The sequence below is a fragment of the Tremella mesenterica genome, assembly GCF_000271645.1.
Source record: "Tremella mesenterica DSM 1558 unplaced genomic scaffold TREMEscaffold_24, whole genome shotgun sequence".
Taxonomy (NCBI): domain Eukaryota; kingdom Fungi; phylum Basidiomycota; class Tremellomycetes; order Tremellales; family Tremellaceae; genus Tremella; species Tremella mesenterica.
In genome coordinates, this window is record NW_006711248.1 from 97,112 (window position 1) to 111,907 (window position 14,796).

The window sequence follows — 14,796 nt, forward strand, 5'->3', positions numbered from 1 at the left end:
CCCTCCTTTACCAGCAAAAATCGCTTTTTCAACACAACTCAGTCAATTCTGAACGAAATACATCGCTCTTTGGATCATAAGAAAGGGGACAGTAGGAGATTATCAGAACGGGAAAGAGATTGAAGTTTGCAAAAGCGGTTGGGACAGGAGATCAACTACAAAGTCGGAATTTTTGTGAGCAATAATAAGACATCTTCTACACTCACAAAGCGACCTTATATCCTCTTCACCTCAATTCTGCTCCAATTCCATCGCTCTTAACATTTCCTGAACCGCCTCACAGCGCACTCTCTAGATCATCAAACGGATTCGATTTTCGTGGAACGGTTGAACCAGCAGTGCAAAATTACAAGATTGAATTTCCAAACCTCATCATTTGAATCTCAAATTCGACCTCTTGTTCTCATTTCCCCAATTTACCACCAATCTTATCGCTCTCTGTCTTTCCTACACCTCTCTCCACCGTGCTCTATCTATATCTGAAATCAAATCGTAAATCGGAGCAGCGGTCAAAGCAGGAGAACAAAAATCAAAATCGAAAATTTCAATCACTTCATTACAACTCCAAAAATTTTGCTTTTAACTCCATTCCATCAATTCCTATCGGAATTATCGAATCTCTTCACCTGATCCTGTCCGCAACTACCAACTATTCGTATCAAAAGACAAATTGAAGTTTGGATTGCTGGTTGAAGAGAAAATCGATATTTCATAAATTAAAAACTCGCTTTTTCCTTATTCCCTCATCACCTTTTAAATTATCGCTTTCTTATTCATCAAACCCACGCTTTACAGCAAGCCTCTGGTATCGGTATCGACGCTCTCGGCTGGGAGTGAAGGCAAGTCCTGCAGAAGCGCAGGTGAAAAGTCGAAATCACTTCCACACTTTTCGCTTTTCTCTTTCACTCATTACTCCTCTCTATTCCTAAAACCGGACCTGCTTAATTGTGGGAGGTGCATTGTGTATTATTGCTTTAGTCAGATACAGCGGTGTAGACGAATCTGGACACCCCAGTGGCGCTACTGATAGTTCTACTGATTCTAATGCTGGAGGGACCGCAGGGGGTGTCGGGAGCAATAAGATGTCGTCTTAAGAGCACTTCAGCTGATTTACATTCGGAAAATATCGCTTTTCCATTATCTCAATCAATACTCCACCTCCAGTCCTCTTACTTCTCCCGGAATACGCGGAAATAGCGATAGCGCTCCAATGTGGCAGTTAGCCGATTGTACCATTTCCAACAGTTATCTGGACTTGGTAAATTTGACACCACAATCCAAATTTAAAATCGCAAAAATCGTCTTTCTCGTTTTACTTGGTCCACTTCAAACCGACTGGGCTGGATTTTACTACACCTGTAGTAACACATTGCGTCTACCACCACATCCAAAATCAGCTCCGTTCCTTCATTCCTTATCGAGATATTCGATCTCGAAAAATGTCCGACTCATCTGACACCGAAGTAAAAGTGAAAATTGTAAAATTGCGAGGAAGCGAGAATTATGCGCAATGGGAAGCTCATGTCGCTACCACACTTATGGGCAAAGGATTACTACCGTATATCGACGCCGAACCGCCATCTAAAGACTTGAAAGATAAGGAAAACATCAAAGATCGTCTGAAAAGCGCAAAAGCGTATTCGATAATCTTTCAATCGCTTTCAGAAACAATCTCTTGAAATCACCAAATCCGAAATCGCTTTGGGAGGAGATTAAGAAACAGTACTCTGCAGCTGTTGGAGCCAGACAAGCTGCGCTTTTCCAAGAAATGGCTCGAAAAACGATTTCAGAAGGGGAGGATCCGATGCCTGCGCTTGCAGCACAGCGCAGTGCACATGCACAGTTAAATTCGGCTGGGGAGAACTTGTCAGACAAAATGTTAGCTTATGCTATGACATTGGCGCTTCCAGAGTCGTTTACAACGCTTAAACAGACGCTTTGGCTTAGAGAATCGCTATCTTCAAGCGAAGTACAGGCTGGAGTTCAAGCAGAATGGAGTAGGAGGAAAACTGAGGGAGAAAGCGCAACTGGAATGTTCGCGAAATCAAAATTTCGCTCAAAATCGAGTTTTAACAACCAGAAAAAATCTTTTGAGCGATTTCCACCTGCAGATCACTCGAAATACTGTTCATTTCATCGTAAAACCGGTCATTCAACCGAAGATTGTAAAAGTAAACCCAAAATTTCAAAAAGCGCAAATTTTGCAACTAAAGAATCCAAAGAAAGTACCGAAACTACAAAAGTAACTGCCGATATCGCGTATCTTTCAGACGCAAGCGCTTTTGTCACTGCGATTGCGACGGCGGACGATCCTATCGCTTTATCTGCAAGTTCCAAGTCAATATTTGTGGTAGACTCAGGCGCAAGTCATCACATGTGTAATGACTCAAATTTACTTTCTTCAATTCATTCCATTAATGAAACTCGCATAAAATTCGGAAATTCGGCCATTCTACCATGTAAACAAGCTGGTACTTTAGTCATTAACGGTGTGTACTTCCCAAATACGCTTTTAGTACCTGGTTTGGACCGAAATTTGCTGTCTGTAGGCGCATCGGAAGATGGGGGAGATTCAGAATGGCGCTTCAGAAAGGGAATTGCGACTTTCTGCAAGAATCATCAAGTTCTTCTCTCTGCGCACAAGCACAATCGACTTTATCTCCTACAGGCAAGCGATTCATACGCAAATCTCGCTTCCACAGCTGACCTATTCCTAGACTGGCACGAGCGACTCGGACACCTTAATGCTGGCGCTTTAGTAAATCTGTCAAAGTCAGGACGGTTAGGATGTGAATTTACAAACTCTCATGCAAAAGATTTCCAGTGCAGAAGTTGTGTGGTTGGAAAAGGACGGAGATTACCATCAATTCCAAGCGAAATTCGTGCTACTGAACCCCTGCAAGTCATTCATCTTGATCTGTGGGGACCAGCCAGAACTCCATCTCTTAGTGGAGCGCTTTACTTCCTGTCTTGTTATGATGACTTCACCCGAAAAGTACATCTTTACTTTCTCAAACACAAATCAGACGCTTTTGAGCAATTACAACATCATATTGCAAAAGTAGAAAGACAACTTGACACTAAAGTTAAAACACTTCGCTCTGATAATGGTGGAGAATTCAGTTCTATGGCAATGAGGAACTTTTGCGCAACACATGGTATTCAACACATCCAAGTACCTCCAGATGCGCATACACAAAATGGACGTGCAGAACGACTTCACCTTACAATTCTCAATGGAGTTCGCACAGTCCTGGCGCATTCTGGGCTTCCTGCTAAGTACTGGGCAGAAGCGGCAAATTACATTGCTTATACGCGCAATCGGTGTCCTGGTGGTCCAAAGCGACAAGTCCCAGATGACATTTGGTACAAAAGCGAAAAGCGACTTTCTCATCTTCAACCCTTTGGGTGTAAAGTCTACCACCGTGATCATAAACAAAGTAATAAACTTGCGCAACGCTATCGTGAGGGACAACTACTCGGTTACCAAGAAGGTACAAACAACTTTCGCATTTTGGACACTCTCACACAGAAAATTTGGATCACAAGAGATGTCATTTTCGCTACAAAATCAGATTTCTCCAAAGTTCCTGAAGTTCTGGATCTGGAACTTACACCACATGTTATTGGTAGTGGAGCAGATATTCACCGCAAAAATCAATCAAATCCGTCTTACAGGGACATAGATAATCAAAAAGCAAATTCAAAATTCACAACAATCTCAATTGGAGTTAAAGAAATTAAAAATGACATTGCGCAAGACCCACAAGACGAAATCAACCGAAATGAAGCTCAGCCATTGGGGCGCATACGAACTCTCTTTGAGCAACTTGAGGAGCAAAGAAACGCACAGAATCAAGAGTTTTTACGAAATCTTGAACGTGATCCCAGACGTCAAAATGCAATTGTGCAACGACAATTTGCGCAGAATTTGCAACAAGAAGAATCCTCTTCCTCATCTGAAAGTTCAGATGAACTAAACCTCCATGATGATGATACATCATTCAGTCTTGCAGCACATGCACTCGCAGCCACAAATCTACCCAACTCCTATCGAGAAGCGCAAAATACAGGTGAATGGGAATGTTGGAGAAAAAGCATGGATGAAGAACTTGAAAAAATGTCAAAGTACAAAGTCTGGGAAGTTGTGGACTTGGATCCAAAAATGCGCATTTTAAAGGGGAGATGGGTGTATACTCGCAAGATAGACGGAGAAACTGGTCTCCCATCTACCTACAAAGCTCGCTTTGTGGCAAAAGGTTACAATCAAGTGGAAGGATTGGACTACAATGAACTCTTTGCTGCTGTTGCGCACAAAGATTCAATTCGAGTTTTCCTTGCAATTGTCAACCACTTTGATCTTGAATGTGATCAAGTTGATATCAAAGCAGCATTCCTGAATGGGGAATTAGAAGAAACAATCTACATGCAACCACCAGAAGGATCCAACATCCCAGCAAACAAAGTACTTTGGTTGCGCAAGTCACTTTATGGTTTGAAACAATCACCACGATGTTTCAACAAAGCACTTGATAAGTGGTTACAGTCTCAAGGACTACTTCCTACAAAAGCAGATCCTTGTTTCTATTCAAAGCGTGAAGGAGATAATATTCTCATGCTCTCGGTACATGTTGATGATCAACTCATCGCATGTAACAATCGAACTATGTTGGACAACTTCAAAGCGGCACTTAATTCAGAATTTGAGTGTTCAGACTCTGGTCCAGTTGGATACTTTCTTGGTTTCAACATTCACCGTGATAGAACAAATCACAAACTGTTTATGTCTCAAGAACATTACTTTGAATCACTTCTTGAAAGGTTTGACTTGAAAGATTGCAATCCTGCAAAAACTCCTCTACCTTCTGGATTTCGTCCAATCCCTGCAACAGATGAAGAACATGAAGAAGCAAAACACTACCCATATGCCCAAGCAGTGGGGGCTATTCTCTATGCTTCAACCATAACTCGACCTGATCTTGCTTTCCCAGCTAGTCTCTTATCTAGATTCCTTAGTAAATGGAATGACTCACATTGGAAAGCGGTCAAACACCTACTCCGTTATATCCGTGGTACTTCTGATCTTTGTCTCACCTTCAACAAAGAGAATAGCAATCGTATTGCATTAGGTTATGCAGATGCAGATTGGGGAGGAGATTTGGACACTAGAAGATCAACCACTGGATATGTCTTTAAAGTTTATGGTGGAGTTGTTGCTTGGAAAAGTAGGAGACAGCCTACAGTTGCGCTTTCAACAACAGAAGCGGAATACATGGCAGCATCAGATGCTACACGCCAAGCTGTATGGTTAAGACAACTTCTGGATGATTTGGGACTTGGACTTGGTCAAGAACCTTTGAAACTCCTCAATGATAATGCGGGAACTATAGCTCTTGCCAAGAATCCGGTTCATCATAACAAGACAAAACATATTGACCTGCGACATCATTATATTCGGGAGAAAGTTGAAGATAACACTGTCTCTCTGTCACATGTTCCCTCAGCAGAGAATATGGCTGACTTATTGACAAAGGCTCTTCCTTCAGATACATTTGATAGACTGAGGGAGTTATTAGGGGTATGTGGCAGATCCGCTTGAGTGGGGGTGTCGGAAATAGTGCAATCGGTAACTGCCACATTGGAGCGCTTCCGCTATTTCCGCGTATTCCCTCGTCTCTTTCACCTCTGTCAATATTGTACTTTTTCTCTTTATGCATTCTACTTTCTACATCTGACAGGTTGAACCAGCAGACCAAAAATTCAAAATCGAGAATTCCAATTACTTCAATACCACCCCAAAATCTCGCTTTTAACCCCATTCCATCAATTCTTATCGAATTTTTTAAATCTCTTCGCCTGATCCTGTCCGCAACTACCGACTATTCATATCAAAAGACAAATCAAAGTTTGGATCACTGGTTGAAGAGAAAACCGAGATTGTACGAAATTGACAACTTGCTATCTTCATTTATTCCCTCATCACTTTTAAATTTTCGCTTTCTTATTCCTCAAACCCACGCTTTACAGCAAGCCTCTGGTATCAACGCTCTCGGCTGGGAGTGAAGGCAAGTCCTGCAGAAGCGCAGGTGAAAAGTCGAAATCACTTCCACACTTTCGCTTTTTCTCGCATTCATTACTCTCTTCTTGTTCCTGAAACCGGACCTGCTTTATTGTGGGAGGTGCATCGTGTATCGCTTTAGTTAGATACAGCGGTGTAGACGAATCTGGACACCCCAGTGGCGCGCCTCTGAGTCCTAGGACATACCAAGCGCGCCTGGCAATCAGCTGAGTCACTCTGAGAGTCTATTCCTTGTTGTTTGAACTTCAGCTGATTTACATTTGGAAAAATATCGCTTTTCCATTATCTCAATCAATACTCCCACTTTCGGCCTCCCATTCCGTCCACCTATCCGCTACCATCGTGTCTATCACCACCCTCGATCTCAGCATCGTAGCTTCAGTCGTGTCAAAGTTATCTCGATTTGGTAAATTTGACACCACAATCCAAATTTACAATCGCAAAAATCGTCTTTCTCGTTTTACTTGGTCCACTTCGAACCGACTGGGCTGAATTTTACTACACCTGTAGGAACACATTGTGTCTACCACCACATCTAAAATCAGCTCTGTTCCTCCATTCGTTATTGAGATATTCGATCTCAAAAAATGTCCGACTCATCTGACACCGAAGTAAAAGTTAAAATTGTAAAATTGCGAGGAAGCGAGAATTATGCGCAATGGGAAGCTCATATCGCTACCACACTTATGGGCAAGGGATTACTACCGTATATTGACACCGAACCGCCATCTAAAGACTTGAAATATAAGGAAAACATCAAGGAACGTCTCAAATTTGCGAAAGCATACTCAATAATTTTCCAATCCCTTTCAGAAACAATTTCCTCAGCACTTCCTACCGGCGTTAAGGACTGGAAATCGCCAAATCCGAAATCGCTTTGGGAGGAGATTAAGAAACAGTACTCTGCAGCTGTTGGAGCCAGGCAGGCTGCCTTATTCCAAGAAATGGCTCGAAAAACGATTTTAAAAGGGGAGGATCCAATGCCTGCGCTTGCAGCACAGCGCAGTGCACATGCACAGTTGAATTCGGCTGGAGAAAATCTTTCAGACAAGATGTTAGCCTATGCTATGACATTGGCGCTTCCAGAATCGTTTACAACGCTTAAACAGACGCTTTGGCTCAGGGAATCGCTATCTTCAAGTGAAGTACAGGCTGGAGTTCAAGCGGAATGGAGTAGGAGAAAAACTGAGGGAGAAAGTGCAACTGGAATGTTTGCAAAATCGAAATTTCGCTCTAAATCAACTTTTCAAAACCCAAAGAAACCATTTGATCGATTTCCACCAGCAGATCATTCGAAATACTGCTCTATTCATCAGAAAACCGGTCATTCCACCGAAAACTGTTTTAGAAACAAGAGCAAAACTTCGAAAAGCGCAAATGTCGCTTCAACAGAATCAAAATCATTCAAAGAATCACAAGATACCTGAAAAGCGACAGCCGATATCGCTTATCTTTCCGATGCGAGCGCTTTTCTCACTGCTGTCGCTACTGCAGATGACCCCATCGCTTTAGCAGCCGAAAATCCGAAGTGTATATTCGTAGTGGACTCTGGCGCTTCACACCACATGTGTAATGACAAAAATTCGCTTTCATCAATTCATTCAATCCCTCCAGCTCGCGTAAAATTCGGAAATTCTGCTATTCTACCATGTACACAAGCAGGTACACTAGTCATAAACGAGGTGGAGTTTCCAAACACGCTTTTAGTTCCTGGTTTGGACCGAAATTTACTCTCTGTAGGCGCATCAGAAGATGGGGGAGATTCAGAATGGCGATCCAGACTTTGTACTTTGACATTTTTGCAAGTTCTTCATCCATGCTTTTTCTCCAACATTCCCATTCACCTGTATTTTGCGCTTCTCGATAGGAGTTGGGTAGATTTGTGGCTGCAAGCGCATGAGCTGCAAGACTGAATGAGTTATCATCATCATGGAGGTTTAGTTCATCTGAACTTCCAGATGAGGAAGAGGATTCTTCATCTTGCAAATTTTGCGCAAATTGTCGTTGCGCAATTGCATCCTGACGTCTAGGATCACGTTCAAGATTTCGTAAAAACTCTTGATTCTGTGCGTTTCTTTGCTCCTCGAGTTGCTCAAAGAGAGTTCGTATGCGCCCCAATGGCTGAGCTTCATTTCGGTTGATTTCGTCTTGTGGGTCTTGCGCAATGTCATTTCTAATTTTTTCAACTCCAATTGAGATTGTTGTGAATTTTGAATTTGCTTTTTGAATATCTAAGTCCCTGCAAGACGGATTTGACTGATTTTTGCGGTGAATATCCGCCCCACTACCGATAACCTGTGGTGTAAGTTCTAGCTCAGGAACTTCTGGAACTCCGGAGAAATCCGATTTTGTAGCAAAAATGACATCTCTTGTGACCCAAATCTTCTGTGTGAGAGTGTCCAAAATGCGAAAGTTGTTTGTACCGTCTTGGTAACCAAGTAGTTGTCCCTCGCGATAGCGTTGCGCAAGTTTATTGCTTTGTTTATGGTCACGGTGGTAGACTTTACACCCAAATGGTTGAAGATGAGAAAGTCGCTTTTCACTTTTGCACCGAATGTCATCTGGATCTTGTCGCTTGGTACCACCAGGACACAAGTTGCCAATTGCATTTTGACGTTTGGGATCAGGTTCAAGATTTCGTACAAACTCTTGATTCTGAGTGTTTTTTTGCTCCTCAAGTTGTTCAAAGAGAGTTTGTATGCGCCCGGATTGCTGAGCTTGATTTTGGTTCATTTCGCTTGGTGGGTCTTGTGCAATTTCATTTTGAATCTTTTCCACTCCAATTGAGATAGTTGTGAAATTTGGATTTGCTTTTTGATTATCTCAGTCCCTGCAAGTCGAATTTGACTGATTTTTAGAGTGAATATCCGCGCCACTACCAAGCATATGTGGTGTAAGTTCCAGAGTAGGAACTTGAGAAACAGGAGTAATTTGTTGACAGATGTGGCACAAAGTTGGCTGTTACCAGCTGTCACAAGTATTCAAAAAACCTAATTTGCTCATTTACCTTGCAACCGCAACTGGCTCTCAGTGTTTCCAGTATCGCCCCCATGCGCTTTAACTATATCAAAAATCCGATTTGATATTACTTAGATACTACAGGAGTAAAGTTGAATACTGTGACGAGTGTTTTGCAAAGTTATTGTTATTACCTGTTGCAAGCACCATTTGCTTTGGAGACTCAAATTTACTCATCCTCCCTGCAATCAGGGCTTGGTCTTTCAAAGATTGCCCCCATGCTCTTTACTTACATCAAAAAGCAGATTTGATATTAGATGGATACTACAAGAGTAAAGGTGAATTTTGTGACAAGTGTTGTGCAAAGTTACGGATTTACTTTAACATGGAAACTATCCTGTCCATTTCCATACCTCCATGACCATTTATAAACATTGAGGATGCACTGCCTTGTGGACTATGCATTCTTGACAAGTTCGGAAACAAGACGCTCTCTTCCTCTGCAATCCGTATCCATGAGAGTGTTAGTTGGCAATGGCATTGTCAAGCAATCCATGTTATCATAGTAGCAGCCAGCACACTTGATCTATTATAATAACAGATGATGAGAGGCTAACTTTCGAGACAAACCACGTGGGAGTCGCGTGCGCGCGAACAGGGGGGCGAGCAGGGGGATCGCGAGTAGGGGGATCGCGAGTAGGGGGATTGCGAGTAGGGGGATCGCGAGTAGGGGGATCGCGAGATGTCTCATGCATACCCTGAGCTGTCGGAACCTGTCTGACCTGTCAGAACCTGTCTGACCTGTCGGAACCTGTGTGTGTAGTGGGGGAAAAGCGTAATTGAACCGAGTTTTCGATCGCCCAAAATCCCCTAAATAGGGGGTGAACGCAGCCAAAATCGACTTTTTTTGCGTTTTCTCGCGTTTTTTCGCGCTCAGGGGGTTCCGTCACATGTAACCTGCTCCACTGACTTCTCTGCCACCTATAGGGGAGAAGAATTTGGACGTCCCCGGTCCGTGTCATTTTAGGCTACAATTCACGGGGCTCTTCGAGGCGACTCGCAACCCTGTTCACACCGTGCACCTTTACACCGTTATTGTGACCATTCACGGGGCTCTCCGAGGCGACTCGCATCCCCGTTCACACCGTGCACCTTTACACTGTTATTGCGACCATTCACGGGGCTCTCCGAGGCGACTCACATCCCCGTTCACACCGTGCACCTTTACACCGTTATTGCGACCATTCACGGGGCTCTCCGAGGTGACTCGCATCCCCGTTCACACCGTGCACCTTTACACTGTTATTGCGACCATTCAAGGGGCTCTCCGAGGCGACTCTCAAGACCCCGTTCACACCGTGCACCCCTTTGCACCATACCCGTCAGTTGCCTTCCATACTATTTGAATTGGGCTGAGCTTTTAGATTCTTACATAACCTCATATATAAATCTTTCTACATTACATCATGAGCCTACAGGGGCTAAGCCGCCGTCAGCTTGCACAGCGAGCACGGCGTGAAAGGGAGCGGGGCAGTCGACAATTGACAGATGTTGGACATAATGATGACATGGACATGGATCCACCTCCAATGGGCGAAAACACCGTTCTTTCTCGAAGACAAGCTGGACAGCAATCCAGGCAAGACCGGGAACATGCTCTCTCACATTGCCGTGCTCGGCAGGACTACACTGATGGGACATCTGTTCACTGGCTGGGCCGCTGTGAGGTGCCATGTCCGAAATGTGCCGCGTTACACTGGCTTGAGGAACGTGCTATCAACATCGCCGCGGGAGGGGAACGCTCATCTTTGGCTAATCCCCTGTTTTCTGGCTGTTGCTCAAATGGGGCTGTGCAACTCCCACTTCCATTGGACCCTCCACTGGAACTTCGAGATCTCTTAACAGATCAAACACATCGTAAGCTGGCATTAGTCAATTCAATGGATGGAACACTGACTGTCATCAGAAGGTAAGCTGCGGCGGGAGCAGCTCCGAAATTACAATAATTCTCTTGCTTTCACCTCAATGGGTGTTGATAAGCAAGACATGCAAGTTTGGGGACCTCAAGGGATATACACCTTTCGTATTGGCGGACGAGCATACCACCAAATTGGGGCATTACTCCCTGAAGCTGGAGAACATCCCCGATTTGCTCAAGTCTTCCTGGCGGGTCTATCTGAAGCAGAACAGGCTGCTCAGCGAAACATTCACATCCGAGGGAGAGGTGAAGAGGGTGTTCTGACCCGCCTGGCTCAAATGATAGAAAGGGTGAACCCATACTATGCTGCTTTCAAGACTTTCCGTGACCGTGACAGGGAATCCGAAGAGGACACGCCGATTCTGTATCTTACAGTTCTGAATCCTCTGCAAAATGACCCTCGCAGATATAACCGACCTACGTCAGACGAAGTTGCATGTGTATATGTTGCCAATGAAAATGAACCGTCCCCAGGTCGTCACATTCAAGTATATCTGCGAGGCGGTGGGGTTCGCAACATTAGTGAACTGCACTCAGCATATCTTCCCCTGCATTTCACTCTTATATACCCGCATGGAGAGCCGGGATGGCATCCAAGGATCCCTTTGGCTGGGCAACCACTGGGAGATGATGACGAGATTGGTGAGGGGGAAGATATTGAGGATGGAAATGCTGGAGATGGTGGATTGGTAGCTGAAGTAAGACGCTATGGGCGTGGAGGATCTAAGCGAGTGACTCAAGCACAATTTGCAACCTATTACCTCTTCAAACGATCGGGCAATTTCAACACCGCACTCTATTGTGGGCGACTCTTTCAGGAGCTATTGGTGGATCAGTGGGCCCAGACCGAATCAAATCGTCTGCGATGGATCCGAGAGAATCAAACCACTCTCCGAGCTGAATCTTACAAGGGATTGGTTGATGCGGTTGATGCTGGGATTCCTTTGGCTGATGTAGGCAAAAAAGTGGTGCTCCCCTCAACATTTGCCGGTTCGCCACGTCAGATGCACGCCCTGTACCAGGACGCCATGGCTATTGTCTCACACGTGACAAAGCCTGACCTATTTGTAACAATCACCTGCAATCCCACTTGGCCGGAGATCACCCAAGAGTTGGAACCAGGACAGACCGCCCAAGACCGCCCCGACTTGGTTTCAAGAGTCTTTGCACTCAAGCTTGACGCTATGCTGCACGAGTTTTTCAAACTGGGAGTATTGGGAAAGGTGTGTTTGGTTATTATTTCCTGCTGAGTGTTTACTGATCTGAAGGTGGTTGCAAGAATCTGGGTGATCGAATTTCAAAAACGGGGACTTCCACATTGTCATCTGCTCATGTGCCTTACACCAGACAATAAGCCTCGCACACCGGCCGATGTTGACAAGATTGTATGTGCTGAACTCCCCTGTGAGGATACTCAGCCTGTGCTTTTCAAGGTTGTTACGTCCTGTATGCTGCATACCTGCAGTGATCGATGCCAAGCCCAGATGCGTCGTGATGGCCGATGTTCAAAGAAGTTCCCCTGGGCTTTTCAACCAGAGACAACAATGGAACAGGATGGCTACCCTATTTACAGAAGACGAGATAATGGGCGGTCATGGACCAAGAATCGCATTACATATACAAATCAGCATGTGGTTCCGTATAATCCGTATTTATCAGCTCGGTTCAACGCCCATATCAATGTTGAGGTGTGCACTTCAATCAGTGCAGTGAAGTATATGTTCAAATATGTCTACAAGGGTCATGATCGGGCAAATGTGGCAGTGGTTCCTAATCAAGTGGATCTCGATGAAATCAATCGGTATGTGGATGCGCGCTGGGTTTCAGCATCCGAATGTGAGTCATAGGGAGGATTGTACTGCTGAGCTAACATTGTATCAGCGGTTTGGCGACTGAGCGGTAATCCCATGCATGGACACTTTCCACCCGTTGAACGACTTCAGCTCCATCTTCCAGACGAAGATCAAGTGCAATTTGTGCCTGAAGACGAACGTGCAAATCTACCAGAGGAACTTCAGCGGAACAGCCGGTTATTGGGGTACTTCAAAGCTTGCGAGACCTATTCAGAGTTACTCCGTGACAAGATATATGCAGATGTACCCGAGTTACTCTGTTGGCACGCCAAGGAACGTGCTTGGAAGCCTCGGAAACGTGGAACAGCTATTGGGAGAGTGTATTTTGCCGGTCCTCAATCTGGGGAGCTCTATTATCTGCGACTTCTGCTCTATCATGTTCCCTGCCCAACATCTTTTGAAAGTCTCCGTACCGTTGATCATACTCTGCATCCGACCTTTCGAGCAGCCTGTGTTGCGCTTGGCCTACTTGATGACGACCGTGATCTTGATGAGTGCCTCACCCAAGCTTCAACATATGCCTCTGGATTTCAGCTACGACGACTGTTTGTGATCATTTTGGTAGAAAATCAACCCTCCAGCCCGGCGGACCTGTGGGAGACACACTCGATGGCGTTGAGTGATGATTGTGTTCATATGCTTCGGCAGAAGGGATGGATGGAGAACCCAAGTGTGGATGAGCGGCTCTCCTACGCGTTGCATCTCCTGGGGGGTTTGCTAGAAGAGAGGGGGAAGAGTTTGGCAGGATGTTATCTGCCTGAACCAACAGTTGTTTTTCCAGAAGACACTGATAGCCGCATTATACATGAGGAATTGGCTTACGACATGCGAGAATTGCAACAGACCAGTACCCTCAACATGGCCCTTGCAAATCCGGAACAGCAAACAGTTATCAACGACATAGTTCAGGCAACCAGGGCACGGAAACCCGCATGTTTTTTCCTTGATGGTCCAGGTGGTTGTGGCAAGACATTTGTGGAGAACACGGTAGCAGCGGTTTTGCGAGGGCAAGGTGACATCGTCTTGATGGTCGGATCTTCAGGTATATGTGCAATCCTTCTAAAGGGTGGCCGTACAGGTGAGTCGTGTTGAGTTCATTTAGTGCAGAGTTGACACATAGCCCATTCCCGGTTCAAAATTCCAATTGACATTCATGGCGACTCACAGTGCAGCATCTCAAAGCAAAGTGAACTCGCAAAGCTGTTCTTGCGTACCAGGCTGATCATATGGGACGAGGCGCCCATGCAGCATCGACACTGTGCAGAGGCAGTGGAACGCATGCTGAGGGATGTGCGAGGATCTGAGGAGCCTTTTGGTGGGGTGGTAGTGGTATTTGCAGGAGACTTTCGACAGTGTTTGCCGGTGGTGCCAAAAGGGAGTCAAGCACAGATCAAGAGCGCATGTTTGACCAGCTCACGTCTGTGGCAGAAGGTAAAACGGCTCAAACTTACTATCAACATGCGGCTCCAGAGTGCAGAATTGTCTGATATTGAGAGGGAGGAAGCAAGTGGGTTTGCAGAGTGGCTTCTCAGGGTAGGGGATGGTTTGGTAGATGGGGAACAGTCAGACGCTTTGAGAATACCTCCGGAATTGCGGGTGGAGTCCACAAATGAGTTGCTGCAGCATGTCTATCCCAACCTGGCTCAGAGTTTTCCGACAACAGAAGCTGCTCTTCAGTACTTTGCAGACCGTGCAGTTCTTGCACCAACCAATGCCGAAGTTGATGAATTAAACAAGACCCTCCTTGGCCAGCTTAGTGGGGAATCTCGGATGTACCTCAGTGCGGATTGGATCGTGGAGAATGATGGTGCTTCAAACCCGCGTGCTCGGCCTTTGAATCAGCAACTCTGGCCCATTGAATATCTCAACTCAATCACAATTGGCGGATTCCCTCTTCACAAGACAATTGTAAAAGTTGGGGGAACAGT

At 45.1% G+C, this 14,796-nt stretch overlaps 2 protein-coding genes across 2 annotated transcripts; one reads left to right on the forward strand and one right to left on the reverse strand.

The window, feature by feature from the left end:
- Positions 1-6,196: 6,196 nt before the first annotated feature.
- TREMEDRAFT_57990 (uncharacterized protein) lies at positions 6,197-6,352 on the reverse strand (the record flags this gene model as incomplete). Its single annotated transcript, XM_007008526.1, has 1 exon — positions 6,197-6,352. A coding segment is annotated over one exon (156 nt), but the record flags the coding sequence as incomplete, so codon positions are not given.
- Positions 6,353-10,503: 4,151 nt separating this feature from the next.
- TREMEDRAFT_66508 (uncharacterized protein) lies at positions 10,504-12,305 on the forward strand (the record flags this gene model as incomplete). The annotated part of the gene is made up of 3 exons (XM_007008550.1): positions 10,504-10,954; positions 11,004-11,850; positions 12,284-12,305. The coding sequence occupies 3 exons, from the start codon at positions 10,504-10,506 to the stop codon at positions 12,303-12,305; spliced, it is 1,320 nt and encodes a 439-aa protein (XP_007008612.1).
- Between the last annotated feature and the right edge of the window lie 2,491 nt (positions 12,306-14,796).